The sequence below is a fragment of the Lutjanus erythropterus genome, chromosome 1, assembly GCF_056507025.1.
Source record: "Lutjanus erythropterus isolate fLutEry1 chromosome 1, fLutEry1.hap2, whole genome shotgun sequence".
Taxonomy (NCBI): domain Eukaryota; kingdom Metazoa; phylum Chordata; class Actinopteri; order Lutjaniformes; family Lutjanidae; genus Lutjanus; species Lutjanus erythropterus.
This window is the reverse complement of record NC_139317.1, coordinates 25894515-25910499: the sequence shown is the minus strand read 5'-3', so window position 1 is coordinate 25910499 and position 15985 is coordinate 25894515. Positions and strand designations below refer to the sequence as shown.

At 42.6% G+C, this 15985-nt stretch overlaps 1 protein-coding gene across 5 annotated transcripts in view; it reads left to right on the top strand.

The window, feature by feature from the left end:
• gse1b (Gse1 coiled-coil protein b) overlaps positions 1-15566 on the top strand; it is a 170117-nt gene extending 154551 nt beyond the window's left edge. For all 5 annotated transcript variants that reach the window (XM_084718251.1, XM_084718248.1, XM_084718250.1 and 2 more), the window contains 12 exons: positions 274-474; positions 2859-3026; positions 3979-4349; positions 5234-5564; positions 7073-7710; positions 8465-8577; positions 8687-8957; positions 10629-10742; positions 10894-11268; positions 12264-12596; positions 13406-13509; positions 14712-15566. In XM_084718251.1, the coding sequence (XP_084574377.1) occupies positions 274-474; positions 2859-3026; positions 3979-4349; positions 5234-5564; positions 7073-7710; positions 8465-8577; positions 8687-8957; positions 10629-10742; positions 10894-11268; positions 12264-12596; positions 13406-13509; positions 14712-14852 (3160 nt within the window). In that variant the 3' untranslated portion in view covers positions 14853-15566. The remainder of the gene's footprint in view (positions 1-273; positions 475-2858; positions 3027-3978; positions 4350-5233; positions 5565-7072; positions 7711-8464; positions 8578-8686; positions 8958-10628; positions 10743-10893; positions 11269-12263; positions 12597-13405; positions 13510-14711) is intronic.
• The last annotated feature ends 419 nt before the right edge of the window (positions 15567-15985 follow it).

The window sequence follows — 15985 nt, the reverse complement described above, 5'->3', positions numbered from 1 at the left end:
TTACCCTGATATTTTTTTCAATGAATAAAATATCCTTTGTTGCTGAACTTGTCCACAGCAGTTCATTGCTTAGTTTCTGTGCTGGTATTCCTCTCTGCTTCTCCATCTAGGGCTGTGCCAACAGGCATCTACTATAGGTAATACAGACTATCAATAAGTACCTCATACAACCCGACATTAAATAACCTGAACTATCTCTTTAACAGTAAACATACAAGTCAAACTAACCATGGCTTTTCTCTGTTGTACCCCCACCCCTCCTCTTGCTTCCAGTCTGCCCAGACAGTTGCCTAACACAGTGCCGCCTGGTCCTGTACCAGAAGAGTACCTCCGTGGTTTCCGGCCCTATGCCACGACTGAGGATGCCCTGCGCATGCCCTCTTTGCCCTTGGGCCTGGACCCCGCCACTGCAGCTGCCGCAGCTGCCTACTACCACCCCAGCTACCTGCCCCACCCTTCCTTCACGCCATACAGGTATAAGCCTCTCCATTAATTTGTTTTGTTGACTTGGCACCCTTTTCCTCTGAGAGCAAATTGTGCAAACCAGTGCGTATGAGTGAACTAAGTGTTGGTGCTGCTTAGACTCAGCAGTAAAATGCATTAGTGTATAGCTGACCTTGAATTCCTGCTCCCAGAGGTAAAATATTTTGTTGATGCTCTTTATTTGCATATTTATTTAACTGAAGGAGAGATTTTACTGAGTGTACGAGAGCTGAAGAGAGATGTGACTGAGACAGATGGCAGTACAAATTAAAAAATCAGGTTCCAGGTAAACAAAAGGCAAAGTAACAGAAAACAAAACAAAAAAACAAACTCACAGTATCAGCATGGGCAGGAAGGAAGTCTGTTAAAACACAGGCAGTATCACAGACTATCACTTAACACAGTTAGATTTTTGCACTGAGCACTTGGGCACCTCTTTGTAAAAGTTTTATTGGAAGCACTGAGTCCAAAATAAAAGCTTTATATATTCCACCTTATGACACGCTGCTAAGAAGGCTCTTTTTGAAAATATCCTGGTCAGCTGTGTCAAAATGCTTTTAAAGAGATTGATTTAAAAATAAATATACATCAATATTTATTGCCAAAGGCTGCAGTAATGTCATTAACAACCTTCAGAGCTGATGTAATGATGTTTTAGTGCTCACTAAATTACAGTGCAGTTCTTCATAAAACAAGCAGTACTCTTATTTGACAGTTTTCCAAAATGTGTATGGGTCTCTATTTTTTGTAGAATGAAGCAAGCATAACTCTGTATTTGTATTATTAATGTTGTTATATTAATTTTGAAACTTCCTAAACCAAGCCAGTAAATACGCCTATTTTACTTTGATGCTGATTGATGCTAAACTCTCCTGGTGAGAATAAGTTGATTTTACTGCAATGAGATCAGTAAATTTATTGGGATTCTAAAAAAAAAAGGGGCTTTGTACGCATCACATGTTTCTTAACATTATATTATAATTTAATTTATCCTTATCATACTGAAATATTGTACAGGCAAGTACTTGTGCAACTTATTTGTACAAAATGTTGCTGCAGAAATGGTTTACTAAAGGATAAGCAACTTTTTTAAAGCTGTTCTGCCAAGTGCACCTCTTTTTTTAAATTGCACTTTTTCATTTCTGACACCAGTATTCTTAGAAATCTGCATACTTGTCTTTGAAGTGATATATAAGGATGCAGATTTACCACATAGTTTTAGATATTATTGTTAATTTTACAATTCCATGACTCCCCTACTTGTCAGGCTAAGAATCTTGCATCGTATAAAACACCCCATAGTCAGTTTTCTTTTAAATATAGTAGAGTTATCTTGGTGAATGAAAATGTACACGTACTGGATTCCTCAATGCTCTGTTGTTAAACACGTTTGATTTGGAAAAATGCAGGCATTCTGTTGCTCATACTGTAAACATGAATACATGAACCACTCTGTATTTTTTAAGTACAATTCTATACATTTTATATTTGCAATTCTCAACACTAATATTTAAAATGTATTGGTGACTTGTATTGTTTGTATTTTAACTCCTGTATGTCTTTTGGGTGTGGTTTTCATATAAGTCCTTACAGGTTTCTGTCCACACCCTCATGCTTACTTTTATATTCCTTCATGCCCTTTTTTTGTATCTACGTATGCGTGAAACAAATAAACCTGAACATAGGTTATATCTGTGTATAAAATATGAACATAAAAAAGATAGCCACTTATATATTTGGACATTTTTTGTACATAATTTTTCAGAAATTACTGGAAAAGAATCCCTGAGCTGTTTAAACACCCGGGATAACATGTGGCTTGTCCATTCTGTCATCAGGAAAAATATGTTTTGTGTTCTTTACAGCCCCATGATCATATAGAGAAAACACCACCAGCAGAAAATCTATGTGCAGTAAATGTTCAAAAATACATAGATTTTGACTGTATACTTCTACGTATGATCATGTGGCTGTGTGTGTATGTGTGTGTTGAGAGGGACCGTGCTTGCTTTGGGCTATCACACAGGCTGCATGCCCCTGGTCTGTCAACCAAGCAAGATCAGAGGACTGCAGCACCCATCACACACTGTGCTGTAATGGATTTAATGAGGGGATGAGCAGTGGATGTCACACACGCACACACAGAAACACACAGTTATGCATCAACACACAGCACAGGCTCTCGCTAGCTGTTGTGTGGTGATTGAGGTTAGCTGACAGATGCTACTGCTTTCTTGAAAGATGGAGGACCCTGAGATGTCGCTTCTTTGGGAGGCACACAGGTTAATGAAAGTGAATGCTGCGCTGTCACACAGGGAGACTGACTCCTTCTCTTTCTCTCTTTTCTTTTTCTTGTTGCAATCCGTATCTCCCAGGATGGATGACCCCTTCTGCCTCTCTGCTTTGAGGTCACCTTTCTACTCCTTGCCAGCAGGGGGAGCTTTACCCCCCATTCATCCCTCCGCTGTTCACATGCACCTGCCAGGGGTCCGCTACCCTGGAGACTTCACACACCCGTCACTGTCAGCACTGCAGTCTGAGAGGTAACGTTGCCTTAATACACCCACTGGTACAATCACAACTACATTTCACATAGTACATGGATTCCAAAAAGGTTTTTTTCTGGAGGCCTGAGGTTCTGCCCAGAACCTTTTGTTTCTGAAGAACCCTTTTTGAGGAAAAGGGTTTGTCCAGGATACTGTGTAACAATAAGGGTTGAATTAAGAACCCTCTTCATCCAGAGGACCCTTTTTTAGAAGGAAGAGTTCTACAAGGATTGTTGAAATCCTTAAACAGCTCTTTCATGCACGGCTCTTTGTTCTATAAAAGGGTTTTCTGTAGAACCCCCTAGGTGGGTTCTAGCTAAAACCCTTGCAGTATAAAAAGGTTCTCGGTAGATCCCCCTGATAAGCCTTTTCCACCAACATGGAACCAGCCTCGTTCCAGTTAGTACCTAATGTTGAACAGTTCTGAGAATTTTCCACCAAAAATAAACTGGTTTGGAACCCAAAAAGTTTGTTCTCAGCTGGAACCAAAAATAACAGTTTTTCCTTGGGAACCAACCCTAGCATATCATGTTCTGCAGGTTGCTATGCATCGTATCGTAAAGGGCCCTTGAGGGTGTTCTGTATAAAACCCTTGGTATACAAAGGGGTTCCTGGTAGAACCCCTGGGTGGGTTTTATACAAAACCCTTAGATTCTGAAAAAAGTTCTCAGTAGCACCCCCTAGGGGTGTTCTAGGTTCTAGTTCTGGATAGAACCCCCTGACAGGGTTCTGGTTGGAACCATTACACTATAGAAAGGTACTCTGTAGAGCCTCTCATAAGGGGTTCTGGGAGAAACCTTTCACAGATGGTTCTAGGTATAACCCTTTATGGTTCCAGTTAATATTTATTTCTAAGATTGTAGATCTCAGTACTGTTGTGATTGTGGAATATTCTTCCCAATTTCACTGACTTTTCCTCTCCTGCTTCCATCTCCATTTTGCTTTTTAGGCTCCAGCTGGAGGATGAGCTGCGGCAGAGAGAGAGGGAGCGTGAACGAGAGCGTGAGCGCGAAAAGGAGAGAGAGCGGGAGGTGGAGAGGGAGAAGGAGCGAGAGAGAGAACGGGAACGGGAGAGGGAGCGCGAGAAGGAGCTGGAGAGGGAGAGGGAGCGCGAGCGGGAGAGAGAGCGTGAGAGAGAACGGGAGAAGGAGAGAGAAAGAGAGAAGGAGCTGGAGAGGCAGAAGGAGAGGGCGCTGAGGGAGAAGGAGCTGCAGGCGTCCAAGATGCCTGGAGTAGAGAGCCACTACCTGGCTGAGCTCCATGCCATGAGGGGGCAGGAGGACCGAACCAAGCCTGAGAGACTCACCCCTAATCGGGCTGGTATGTGTCCATGCTGCCCCTGTAGCTTCCTTAAGTTACAATCATTCTGCTTCTACACACTTGTCCCTATAACACTTTATCAACTAGAGCTAAAACAACTCGTCAAGTGAAAGAAAATTTTATCTGCAGCAATTGATGATAATCAGCTAAAGTGATAATATGTACCATTTCCACCTTAAAATGTCTACAAATGCTAGACATATGTTATATATTTAGTTGAGTTTTGTATTTACATTATCTTAAATGTTAACAATGTTCAAATGCAGATATATCTGTAATTTATTTGGTATTGGTAGTTCCTATAAGTTCCATAAAAAATATGAGATATATCAGATATGAGAGCGAGGAAGTAAGTTGGCCGCAAACTCATCAAAAACATCTGGGCTCATCGTTTCAGTGCTCCAACAATCACCAGGTCTGGTTTGGTTGTAATAACTCACATCAGATGTGAAAATATCACCAAAAGAGGAGTGAGAGGGAGGTTGGACATCAGTGAAGCAGCACGGAGAAACGGCATGCCCAGCTACAATATTTTCACATCTAATGCACTAGCTGTGAATTAAGTGTTTATTTTGACCAAACCAGAGTGGTGATTGTTGGAGCAGTGGAAAGACGAGCCAAGATGATTTTTATTTATTTATTTATATATTTATTAATTTTGTTTCTGTAGTGTTTAATCAGCGATCGGCGATAATCAGAAAGTTCTGAAACACTATTATACAAAAACAAACAGTAAATACTATTAACAATATGTACCAAGCTAACTGTGAAAAGTAAAGTAACAAACTTAAGGATGAAAAATTATTTGGGTTGGAGGCCACGGTAGTGTTACTAGTTACAGCCCTATTATTAAAATGTTGATTCTGACCTTTCTCCCTCTGCAGACAAAACCAAAGAGCCCGTCCCTCCAGCTCCCAAACCAGTCCCACCAGGACTACACTCTTCAATGGTCCAATCGCATCACCCCGTTCCTGGTCTAATCTCAGGCCACGGCCTCTACATGGGGCCCGGCGCTGTAGGGCCGGGGCTCTCAGCCTCAATGATGGCTCAGAGGACCAACGAGGAAGAGAGGTGGTTGGCCCGGCAACGCAAGCTGCGGCAGGAGAAGGAGGATCGTCAGTACCAGGTGTCTGAATTCCGCCAGCAGGTTCTGGAGCAGCACTTGGACTTGGGTCGTCCAGGTGACGCACCAGATCACAGGACAGACTCGCACAGGTGAGACAAAACTCACAATGCAGTCTAGCCAACTTTTGCAGGAACCCACTTAAAGCAACGAAATAATCCAAACTGTCCATTTAAAATTTTTAACCACATGCCAGTGCAGTATTTATTTACACACCGCTTGGTGAATTTGTTTTGCCAATGTTATCTGATAGACGCAAGCAGTTCTGGGGTCTCTGTGTCACCAAAATGTGTGCATGCTGTTGGTGCTACACACTATTTTTGGGGTGTTTGGCTGCCTGTCTCTGCAGGCCTGATAGGGACAGTTGTGCCTGTGTTTTGAAGCCTCAGAAGCTGGCATGCTTTAGAAGTTTGTTTTCAGGCAGGACTGGAAAAAAGATAAACCCTGTCAGGAGCATCACGTCTACTCTATTTCTGTACATGCTTCCTTCCAGGGCTGACATGTAGGCAAACAGGCAGCTATGTTTAGGTGTTGATGTAGGGTGCAAAGCGGTCCTGATGACTGCTGTTTCACAAGTAGCGGGTGGAGGTTTCAAACAGGCAGTGAGCGGGACGGCTAAGATACACAAAGGCTAATTCCTGGCTAATCCTCTCAACCTTGCACAGCGTAAGCCGCTGACTTACCCTCCTTTGTTACTGTGCCTGTGTTTGTGTTGCTGTGTGTGATTCAGACGTGAGGTTGTGGTTAATGCTGAACTGGTAGGACGGGACAGATACACGCGTCTGCTATCAGTAACCCCACGGTATAATCACAGAATCACAGCTCACAGGCTGCAGATTGCCGATAACACACACACACATTTATTCACTCTCTCGCACACACACACACACACACGCACACAGAAATGCAAACACCAACAGGAGGCATAGATAATTTGACTGGTCATGCAGTGTGCGCTCCTGCCAGGTTTGATTTGGAAAGACGCTCGAGACAGTGTCCATCAGCCATCTGCCTTTCTTTTTTCCCCACTGTTGCCATTTCTTTTCCACCACCATACCATTATTCCTTTTCAAGTCGCTCTTGTCACCCTTGTTCTCCCTTTACATATATTTTCTTCTTCTCTCGCACACATCATTGAGCACAATTTCGTTTCGACAATCTGTTGCCCTCTTTACTCTCCCTATGTCAGTCATTTTTTCTTCTGTCTGCCTGTCTGTCAGGGGAACATTGCCCCTGGACTCTTCTTCAGTAGACCGCTCTCTTAACTTGCACTGTGTGCGTGTGTGCACACATGCCACACTACAAGGACCTAACAGATCAAAACCAGGCCTGTATATCTGGAGGACATTGTGTGCCTTGGCCACATCCTCACTCTGCTCTGGGCTACTCTGTCTGGGCTTGATAACACTGTTTTGCACAGATACACAAAGTCACAGACATACTGACAGGGATGAAGGGAAAAAGGCAAGCCATATGAGCTCTATGGTGTGCCTCTGTGCTGCATTTGTGATTGGAAAACACTGTTAATCAATATTATAGGAGATAGGGGATATTGTAGTGTATACAGATAAGCAGATGCTGTTCCTTTGTATATCCATAGATCCATACCAAATCACCATGAACCAGGAAGCCGGGAACTCCACCCTCACTTAGGCGCCCCTCCGCCACTCATCTCTCCCAAACCTCCTCAGCCACAACGTGAACACCACCCTCCGCCTCCCACTACCCTGTGGAACCCTGCATCTCTCATCGAAACAGAGTCCAGGCGTAACCACGAACCCTCAGGGATGGGACACTACGAGCTCAGCCGGCTGCCCCCAGGGCCCTCAAAATATGAGGACGGAGCACGACGGAGAGAAGGGGGAGCAATGGAGAAGTATCCCCAACTGAGAGGTCCTCCGGGCCTGCCGGAGCCCAGCACATTCCTTGCTGATCTGGAGAAATCCACCCAGACCTTCTTCAGCCAGCAGAGGGCATCGCTGTCCCTAACCAGCCAGTATGAATTGGAGGGAGCTGTGAAAAACAACGCTGGACTGAAGAGCCTCCAGGGACATCCAGGGCACAGTAGACACGGACAAGGGCTAGGAATGGTCGCTGGGCCAGGAATGGGACAGGTAGCCACACTGGGGATGGGTCCAGACACAATGCTGATCTATGACGAGTTCCTTCAGCAGCACCGAAGGCCCGTCAGCAAGCTGGACCTTGAAGAGAAGAGGAGAAGGGAGGCCAGAGAAAAAGGTACTCACCATACTGTGGACTACACCAGATAACATGTGCTTTTATTTAGTTTGGAAAAATCATAGACTAAGGCTGGGTTGTGTGACAAGGAATCATTTTTAACCCTAATTCAATTATGGTTTAAATGTAATTTACGTTGCTTATAAAATATTTTAAAATTAAATTGAAATTGAAAATTGAAATTATTCTAAAATAGATCAAATTTAATTCTGTTGCACCAAAACTTTGAACTCCAATTTAAACTATGACCCATTAAAATGGCTGCCTTTTTGAGATGGATTAGGCAAAACACTTCTCTGCTGAGCCATCATAAGTAAACTACCTAGGCTAACAAACAATATAAGATGTTCTAAAACTTTTTAGCTAGCTAGAAAACAATGAAACATTTTGTTACAGGAATACTGAGCAGGGGAATCTAATGACCCCTCCCCATTTTATAATTACTGGGTTCCAAGAGCACTCAGACTTATTTTTATTTCTTTTAATGTGGATAAGAAAGCGTCTCTATACTGCTAAAACTATTTAAATCAGATTTACATTGCTAAAGGTGAATTTATTAAACAGAGATAAGTTTTGAATTGTGCAACAGAACTCTACTTAATTTTAAATATGGATTTAAGTATTTCAAACTAATCTTTGATTAAATTACTCTTCGTTTGTGGAACTCAGTGTATATCTTGTTTTATGTAACAGTTAACTTTATTAGAGGATTTAAAAAGTAAGGTGTCAGTAGTGACCTCTTCGTTTGGTGCAGGTTACTACTATGAGCTGGATGACTCATATGATGAGAGTGATGAGGAGGAGGTGAGAGCCCATCTCAGGAGAGTGGCAGAGCAGCCCCCACTCAAATTGGATGACTCCACAGAGGTAAAACACCTGTCAGTACATACGCTTTCTGTGCTCTCCTTGATGGAGGCACGCACAAGCACTCATGACAGAACATTGCGCTAATAAGATTTTTTGCCTCTCTGCACAGAAATTGGACTTCCTGGGAGTGTTTGGCCTGACTACGGTGGGCAGACGAGATGAGCTGGTACAGCAGAAGAGAAGGAAGAGGAGGCGGATGCTCAGGGAGCGCAGCCCCTCGCCACCTGCCTCACACTCGAAACGCACTCCTCCCCCTCCTCCTGCCCAACTCAGCACACGCTTCACACCTGAGGAGATGGACCGAGCACCAGAGCTGGAGGATAAGAAGCGATTCCTCACCATGTTTAGACTTTCCCATGTCACCATGCAGCAAAGGAGAGGTAAGAGAGTTTACAGTAATACACAAAATAAGGGGATTGGTCAGAGTAATTGATGTAGAATTGTATGAGGTACTTCCCAATAGCCAGTGTATTACCTACAGTAGGTGCTGGTTGACACATCTCCAATTTGGAGATAAGCAATGAACTACTGTGGACAAAACAATAGATATTTTAGCCGCTTAAAAAAGGTCCATCTAAACTGTCCTTTTCGGATGGGAAACTGCTGTTACACAAGCCAGATATTGCTCTCTCCAGACCCTTTACTTTACAGAAATATGGAAGTTGCTTGTCAACTGCTGCCTCAATCTGCTGCAATCCTCAATCTTTGTTTGTGACTGACTTTGGTGTTCAAAACGATAGTTTGTCACAGTTTCGATTTCACCTATGGAGTTGGTTTGGAGAGGGCAATATTTGGCTTGCATAACAGCAGTTTCCCTTTTGAAAAAGGCCGTCTAACCAATTTTTATTTGTAGGTGGACCTTTTTTAAGTTAGCTTAGGTTCCTGGATGTGTGCCAACTGGCACCTGTTGTAGTACACTGACTATTGATAAGTACCTATTACAGCCCATTATAAATAATTCTGACTTTCTCTTTAAACTCTTTCCTCAAAGCAGGTACTCAATAACACACTTTTAATTTACTTAGTCATGTTTAAAGCTGCTCTGAAACGCTTTGTAAATCTATTTATAGGTGATTCTGTCACAATTACTCTAACTCTAATTACTCTAACCATACCAACCATTTTCTTTAATTATGTTTCAAGAAACAGCATTAGTATGTGGAAGTGTGTGTAACAATGCCTCTTAGCTCTTTTTAATTAAATTAACTACGGCTCAGTTACTTAAGTAAAAGATCGGCGTGCCCAGGAAGCTAACATCTTTGCGTTTAATGGTAAAATATCCGAGGTGAGGGAAATTTTTACTGACACTAATAAATACTTAAACAATATTGGTTTGCTTTAGCAAGCTACTTTGAAACCACTGCATCACATAACTGACCCAGTGCCCTTTACATGGCATGCAAACATCCCCATCCATTACTCATATAATTTCTCTTCTCTTTGACATCTCATTTCAGCAGAGTAAAGAAGAAGACTGATTGCACGCTCATTTAGCTTTTAGAAAGTGGTAGTCATTCCCAGTCGGCTCTGCAGCCTGCTGACGCTTCACTTCGGCTGAGATCTGCCTGCTTTACATGAGCTGCGTTCTCATTAACATGTTGACTCAAGCCTTGAAGGAAATCATAAAGGGGTCAAACAATGAACACGTCAACTTCACACCCCTATATTATATGCAGCATATATTAAACAGTGTATGCATAATTTAAGGCTTTACATTGCCCTAGTTAGAAATGTAGGCGTGTGTCAAGGTTCTGTTCATCGACACACACACACACGCACGCACACGCACGCACACACACATTTACTGACAAGGAATTGGGAGTGGCAGCAGTGGGCTTACAGTGATCCTCGTCTAATCCTCTTGATTTACTGTTTGCTGCCTACAGATGGCAGCGCACACCCTCCCACGCTGTCAGGCCACCCTCCTTTAACACACACACATGCATATACACACCAGCAGAAATATGTGCTCATGAAATTGTGAATAAGACACATAGTTACAGGACAAATGCTACAAAGATTGAGATGTTGTGTTTTTCTGTGTTGCTCAGATAATGAAAGGGTGGTGGAACTGCTTCAGGCCATTAAAGAAAAGAGTGTAACCTTGGATACCATCAGGCATGCCCCTCATCCACTGTGTAAGAGCCCTCCAGCACAGATCTCTGGTGAGACACATGCTAATGAAGATAAATATACACACTTTGGTGGTATTTGTTCATTTGTGTAATCTGTCTGGATGGGAGATGTATCTGAAGTTACTACAACTAATGTGGCTCTTGACCTCATCATGACTAACACATGTTCAAATGATTGCAGATACTGCGTTTGCCCAGCCTCCCTCTGAGTCAGAAGACCACCATAGTGTCAGACCGCATAGCCCCTCCTCACATTGCCCGGCATCCCCCAGTGGCCACCCGAAACCCCTCGGGGACACATTAAGACCAAAGGAACCCCCATCTCCAGCTGTCTACCCAGACAAGGCCCGGGGGCCCAGTGAGGGGCCGATCTCTAAGAAGAGCTCCAGTCTGCTGAACAGCTTGCGGCCCCCGCTCCCCCTACAGGCCAAAGAGGGCCTTCACAGCGTCAACGGACGCACCAAACCCTGGGACAGCTTCACGCCAGAGGAATTTGCCCAGCAGTTCCACGAGTCTGTGCTTCAGTCCACTCAGAAGGCTCTGCAGAAACACAAAGGTAACCAGACAAGCAACGGTGATAGAGATTTGTATCTGATGGTGGCAAACAGGCAGTAGAGAGACCACCTTACAGCACTGAGACAGGTCAGACAGAAACATTGTTTCTTTTTTCATCACAAAATATCAGAAAGGGTCACATCTTCCAGGTTTGCCAGAATACTGGAATTTCTGACATTGATACAATACCTTGAAAAATATTGATTTTCAATATCATTTTCACCACAGCGAAAAATGGCCACAACACTGAGGGCTTAAACTTCTAGATTTTTATTTAAAGGTAAATGTAACAGGCTACAACTCAATTGACAAAACAATCAGCAGAACAATAAACAAAAATGTAAATAATCATTATTTATAGTGCTAAATTAATCGACTAAACCTTTCACAGCTATTGAAATTAATAAAGATGCATGAAATGCTCTAGAGATGCATCAGTTCAATGCAGTCTGTCTTTCCTATAAGACCTACAATTGACAGCATACACAAACATGTTTGTAACTTTTCTTTACTTACTGCCAGACCTTGACATCTTCTTGCTCTACCTCTCCACATCTACTTTTCTGCAGCCTTTCTTTTCTCCTCCTGTCTTCTCTCACAATGAATACAGGAGTGACCTTGCTGTCATAGGTGTAGTGCTGCTGGAGCACACCAGAACACTTTTTTGTGAGGAAATAGAATATTTACAGTCCACATAATCCCCATAAAGTAGACGAACTGCAACATAATATTAACACATTGAAACTTTTCAATCAGTCTAAGCTTTGATTGTATGGTCAGTCATAGTTGACACATAAACTCACTGTGTGTATCACTGTGCTCATGACATGAACCATCATGCAGCGCTTCAGCTGGCACAGAATCAGATTTATCTCACACTGACCAGCTGGTCATGGCCGATCAAGCTCAAAACCAGCTGATTCTAGTCACCAGCCGATCAGTCGGTGCATCTTTAAAATACTTCTACCCTTGTTTCTCTCCCTTCTTGTTCTGTAGGTGGAGCCACGGGGATGTCAGAGTCGTCTCACCTGCAGGAGTCGTCTGTTCACTACAACATTCCAGAGCTTCAGAGCGCCCCCAGCCGGCCGCCGCAGCCGCATTCACAATCAAATGCACATTCATTTCCCCACCCGCTCTCGCAACCTCACCCTCAGCCCAACGGGCAGCACTTCTCTGTACCGCTACACCGGGAGGCCTCAGGGACGAGGGAGGACCTGTCTGGTCCAGATGACTCTGAGGAGGAAGACGATGAGGAGGAAGAGGAAGCTCCTGTTTCCAAGTGGCAGGGGATTGAATCGATATTTGAGGCTTATCAGGAATATGTTGAAGGTAAGCAGACGTAGCGAACGTGCAGTGATTATACTGCTGCTGCTCAAAATCCTTTTACCCTGAGTTTTATGTATCGTGTAGGTTTTTTAACCCTAACTTTTGTTAGATGTCAATATTGTATATCTTCATAATTTAGTATGTAATTTAGTATTTGGTAGCAGAATTTTAGTATTTTATTCTTGGAAAATTTGTGTTTGGACATAAATTGTCTTTATCGTAAAGCAGTAGTTTACAGTCACATATTGTTTGCAGGGTTTCTGCAGGTCCTTAAAAAAAATCTAAAATCTGTTCAGTTGAATTTTAAGCCTGAAATGCCATGTGTGATTTTTAGAGGTCTTGGCCTGGAATTAATCCTGCTGCAAACACTACATAACAAAACAACATTGATCCAGTAACCACTGATGAAAAAATTGCATTCATAACAGTCTTAAAAGGCAGTAAATTTAACTTACTGAAACATGCACAAACTGTTTGGTGGTTGAAGTCAATAGAAAAATAGTCAGTAGAATTTTTGCAGTTGTTGTAATGTTCTGTCATCACTAGAGGGTGGTATTTATCTTTCCTGTACACAGTTCAATTGTCTTAATGCAAATACATCTATAATCAGGATTTGAACCAGTGTGTAAATTCAGACATCTTAAGTTCAGTAGCCATCTGATCAGTCCAAGGGACAAGAACAAACATATTTTCTGCGCTCCTTGTTTGTGGTGAATCAGACTTGTAACATCTGCTGTTTAGATAGCATGTGGTTTGGATTTAGCAGTTTTCACATTTTATTTTCTAACCCCCAACTGTTGTTTTTGCTTTAGAGCAAAGTTTGGAGCGACAAGTGTTGCAGAGTCAGTGTCGAAGACTAGAAGCTCAGAACTACAACCTCAGTCTGACTGCTGAGCAGCTGTCTCATACCATGGGGGTAAGAAGCACACACAACACTGCTGTTAATGTGCCTTTTATGAGACTTTGCTTCATTTCTAAGCCCAAATATTTCAGCACCTACGTCCTTCACATTTCCCTTTGATTTCTACAATATGTCTTTTGTTGTCCTTCATAATATACACAGTATATTATAAACACAGACTGGACAAAATGGCTTAGAGGACAACTCCATCTACATTCTTCTCAAAGCATTTTTCAAATGGAAACTCACTGAGCCCCTCCACTGAAGTAAATAGTTCACAATGAAACAGGCAGCTATGCTGGCAAATTTTAATTTATTTGAATGTTTTTATCCAGTGTTGGTTCTCAAAGTAACATGAAAGAATTAGCAAGGCTCAAAGATCCTAAATATTCAGTTCATAAATTGCAAGTCAAAAACTGCAAAAGCTTATAATGTGGCAAGAGAAGTGGTTTTAAAAATCATGTTAACACACAGTATCCAACATCCATTAATAGAATGCTGCATGAATGTGTCATTAAATCTGGAAATGAGTTTGCATATTACTACCTCTGGTTCCCTGGTCTCAAACTAAATGACTTTTTGAATATTTTTTTGGTTAAATGCCTGAAATAAGATCTGTGGTTAACACAAGCTTACAAGATTTTCACATTTTGGTCTATGACATAAAATACATCACTAAACACCCCACTTGTGAATTTTTCAACTATTATGTTTCCTAAAAAAAAGGCAGTTGCTAACAAGTAGCTAAATAAGACTACAGATGTTTTTGGGGACATTAAACGCTATCACGCCAAACACTAATTACTTGGTGGTGACGTGAAGTCATGCAACTGTGGCATAGTTTTTCTTTATAGCCTATTTATAGCCTTATTTCAAAAATCATAAAAATGGTGTTCGTTTGTGATAATTATGTTGCTGTAAAAAATGTCAGAATCATAAACTTTTGTTTGCCGCAGAACTTATTTTCTGCACTAATCCAAAATGCAGTGGAAAATTCCTAGTGGCTTTTTGAGGAGGGAACCAGAGCGATGCCAACTTCCAGGCTAGCCTACAAAAATGTCATCCCTGCAGCACTGTATTATCCTCACATTGCAGTTTCCTCTTTGAGTTTTCTCACCCTTGTATTGATGTCTTAACTGAAATCATATCCTCATTGTTGTGGTTTTATGTTAACTTCACACTGAATGTCTTCCCTCTCTGCTGTCCTGGTTGTGTAGGAGCTGATGTCCCAGAGACAGAAGCTGGCAGTGGAACGGGAGAAGCTACAAGCAGAGCTGGAGCACTTCAGGAAGTGTTTGACGCTGCCACAGACACACTGGCCCAGAGGCGGCCATTACAAGGGCTACCCTCCCAGGTGACCCCAACACAGCGACCTGATGGCCCCCAGGCTCCCTCCCCTTTCAGACTGACACCCAGAGTTTATTTTTACATGGCCTGGTCCACACGGCTCCACAGAGGAGAACATGGCTGGCTGGATACAGAGTGAGTGGAGTGGATGGATGATACAGGACCATAAAGTGAAGGAAGGGCAGTCTTTGGATTGTGGCCAGCCAGGGACTGTGCCACAAGCCACTAAATGCGTGCCAATGTAGCCAACACCCAAGATCAGCGAGAGTGTGGGGCAGGAGTACCTGAAGATCAACACAAACACACACACATGCACCTGCTTTTCACACAGTCTTCAGTCCCTGCTGCTCTGTTGTTCAGTCCCTGCGTCCCTCGCCGCCACAGCCACACAGACAATCCTGCCAATGAGGGAGCAGCTGCCCCAGGAGGGGTGTCGTCAAAGAGACTTGAACGCTCCAAAGGCTTCTGGCCAGTCGGGACTGATTTTGATCACAGTGGCCATGAGCTTTTGAACTGGAAATGCACTTAAGAATAAAAAGCTGAAGAACTACCTGGTGGTACTGTGTTACAACAAAGAACTGTTCAGAATTAGGGAAGAACTTAGAAAATGCACATTTTTTGGAAAGAATTAAGGAAATGTTTTATTTCAAAATAGAATTTGAGAATAAGAATTTTAAAAGGTGCTTCAGCCTTGTATTGTAAATATATGAAGACTTAAAAAAGAATTTTGTATGTTTTTATTACTTTAATCATTGTTCTTTTAAAAGAAAAAGCCTGCCATTTTTATATGTTTATGCTTTTTTGGGTTGGAAAAGAAAGCCTTGCTTTTAGTGTTTGTACTGCTGCTGGCCAGAACAGCTCATTTTGAGACATTTAACAGAGTGAGAGCAAACAGGATACACTCCTTCTCTTACTTTCTGCTGGCACTGCGCAGCTGAGACCCGGCCACAGCCACCTCATCTGGCATCTGAGCTCAGCAAAGCTTAACGTAGAGGTCCTGAGACATGGCTCCTGCCCTCTCATCCCCCTTCTTTCCCTTCACAGCAACACGTCTCTCTGTTTTAATGCCCCTTTGGTCAGCTTCACTGCTGCTGGCATGACTTGTTAGCTCGTGATGTTCTCATCCAGACACCAGTTGAAATCC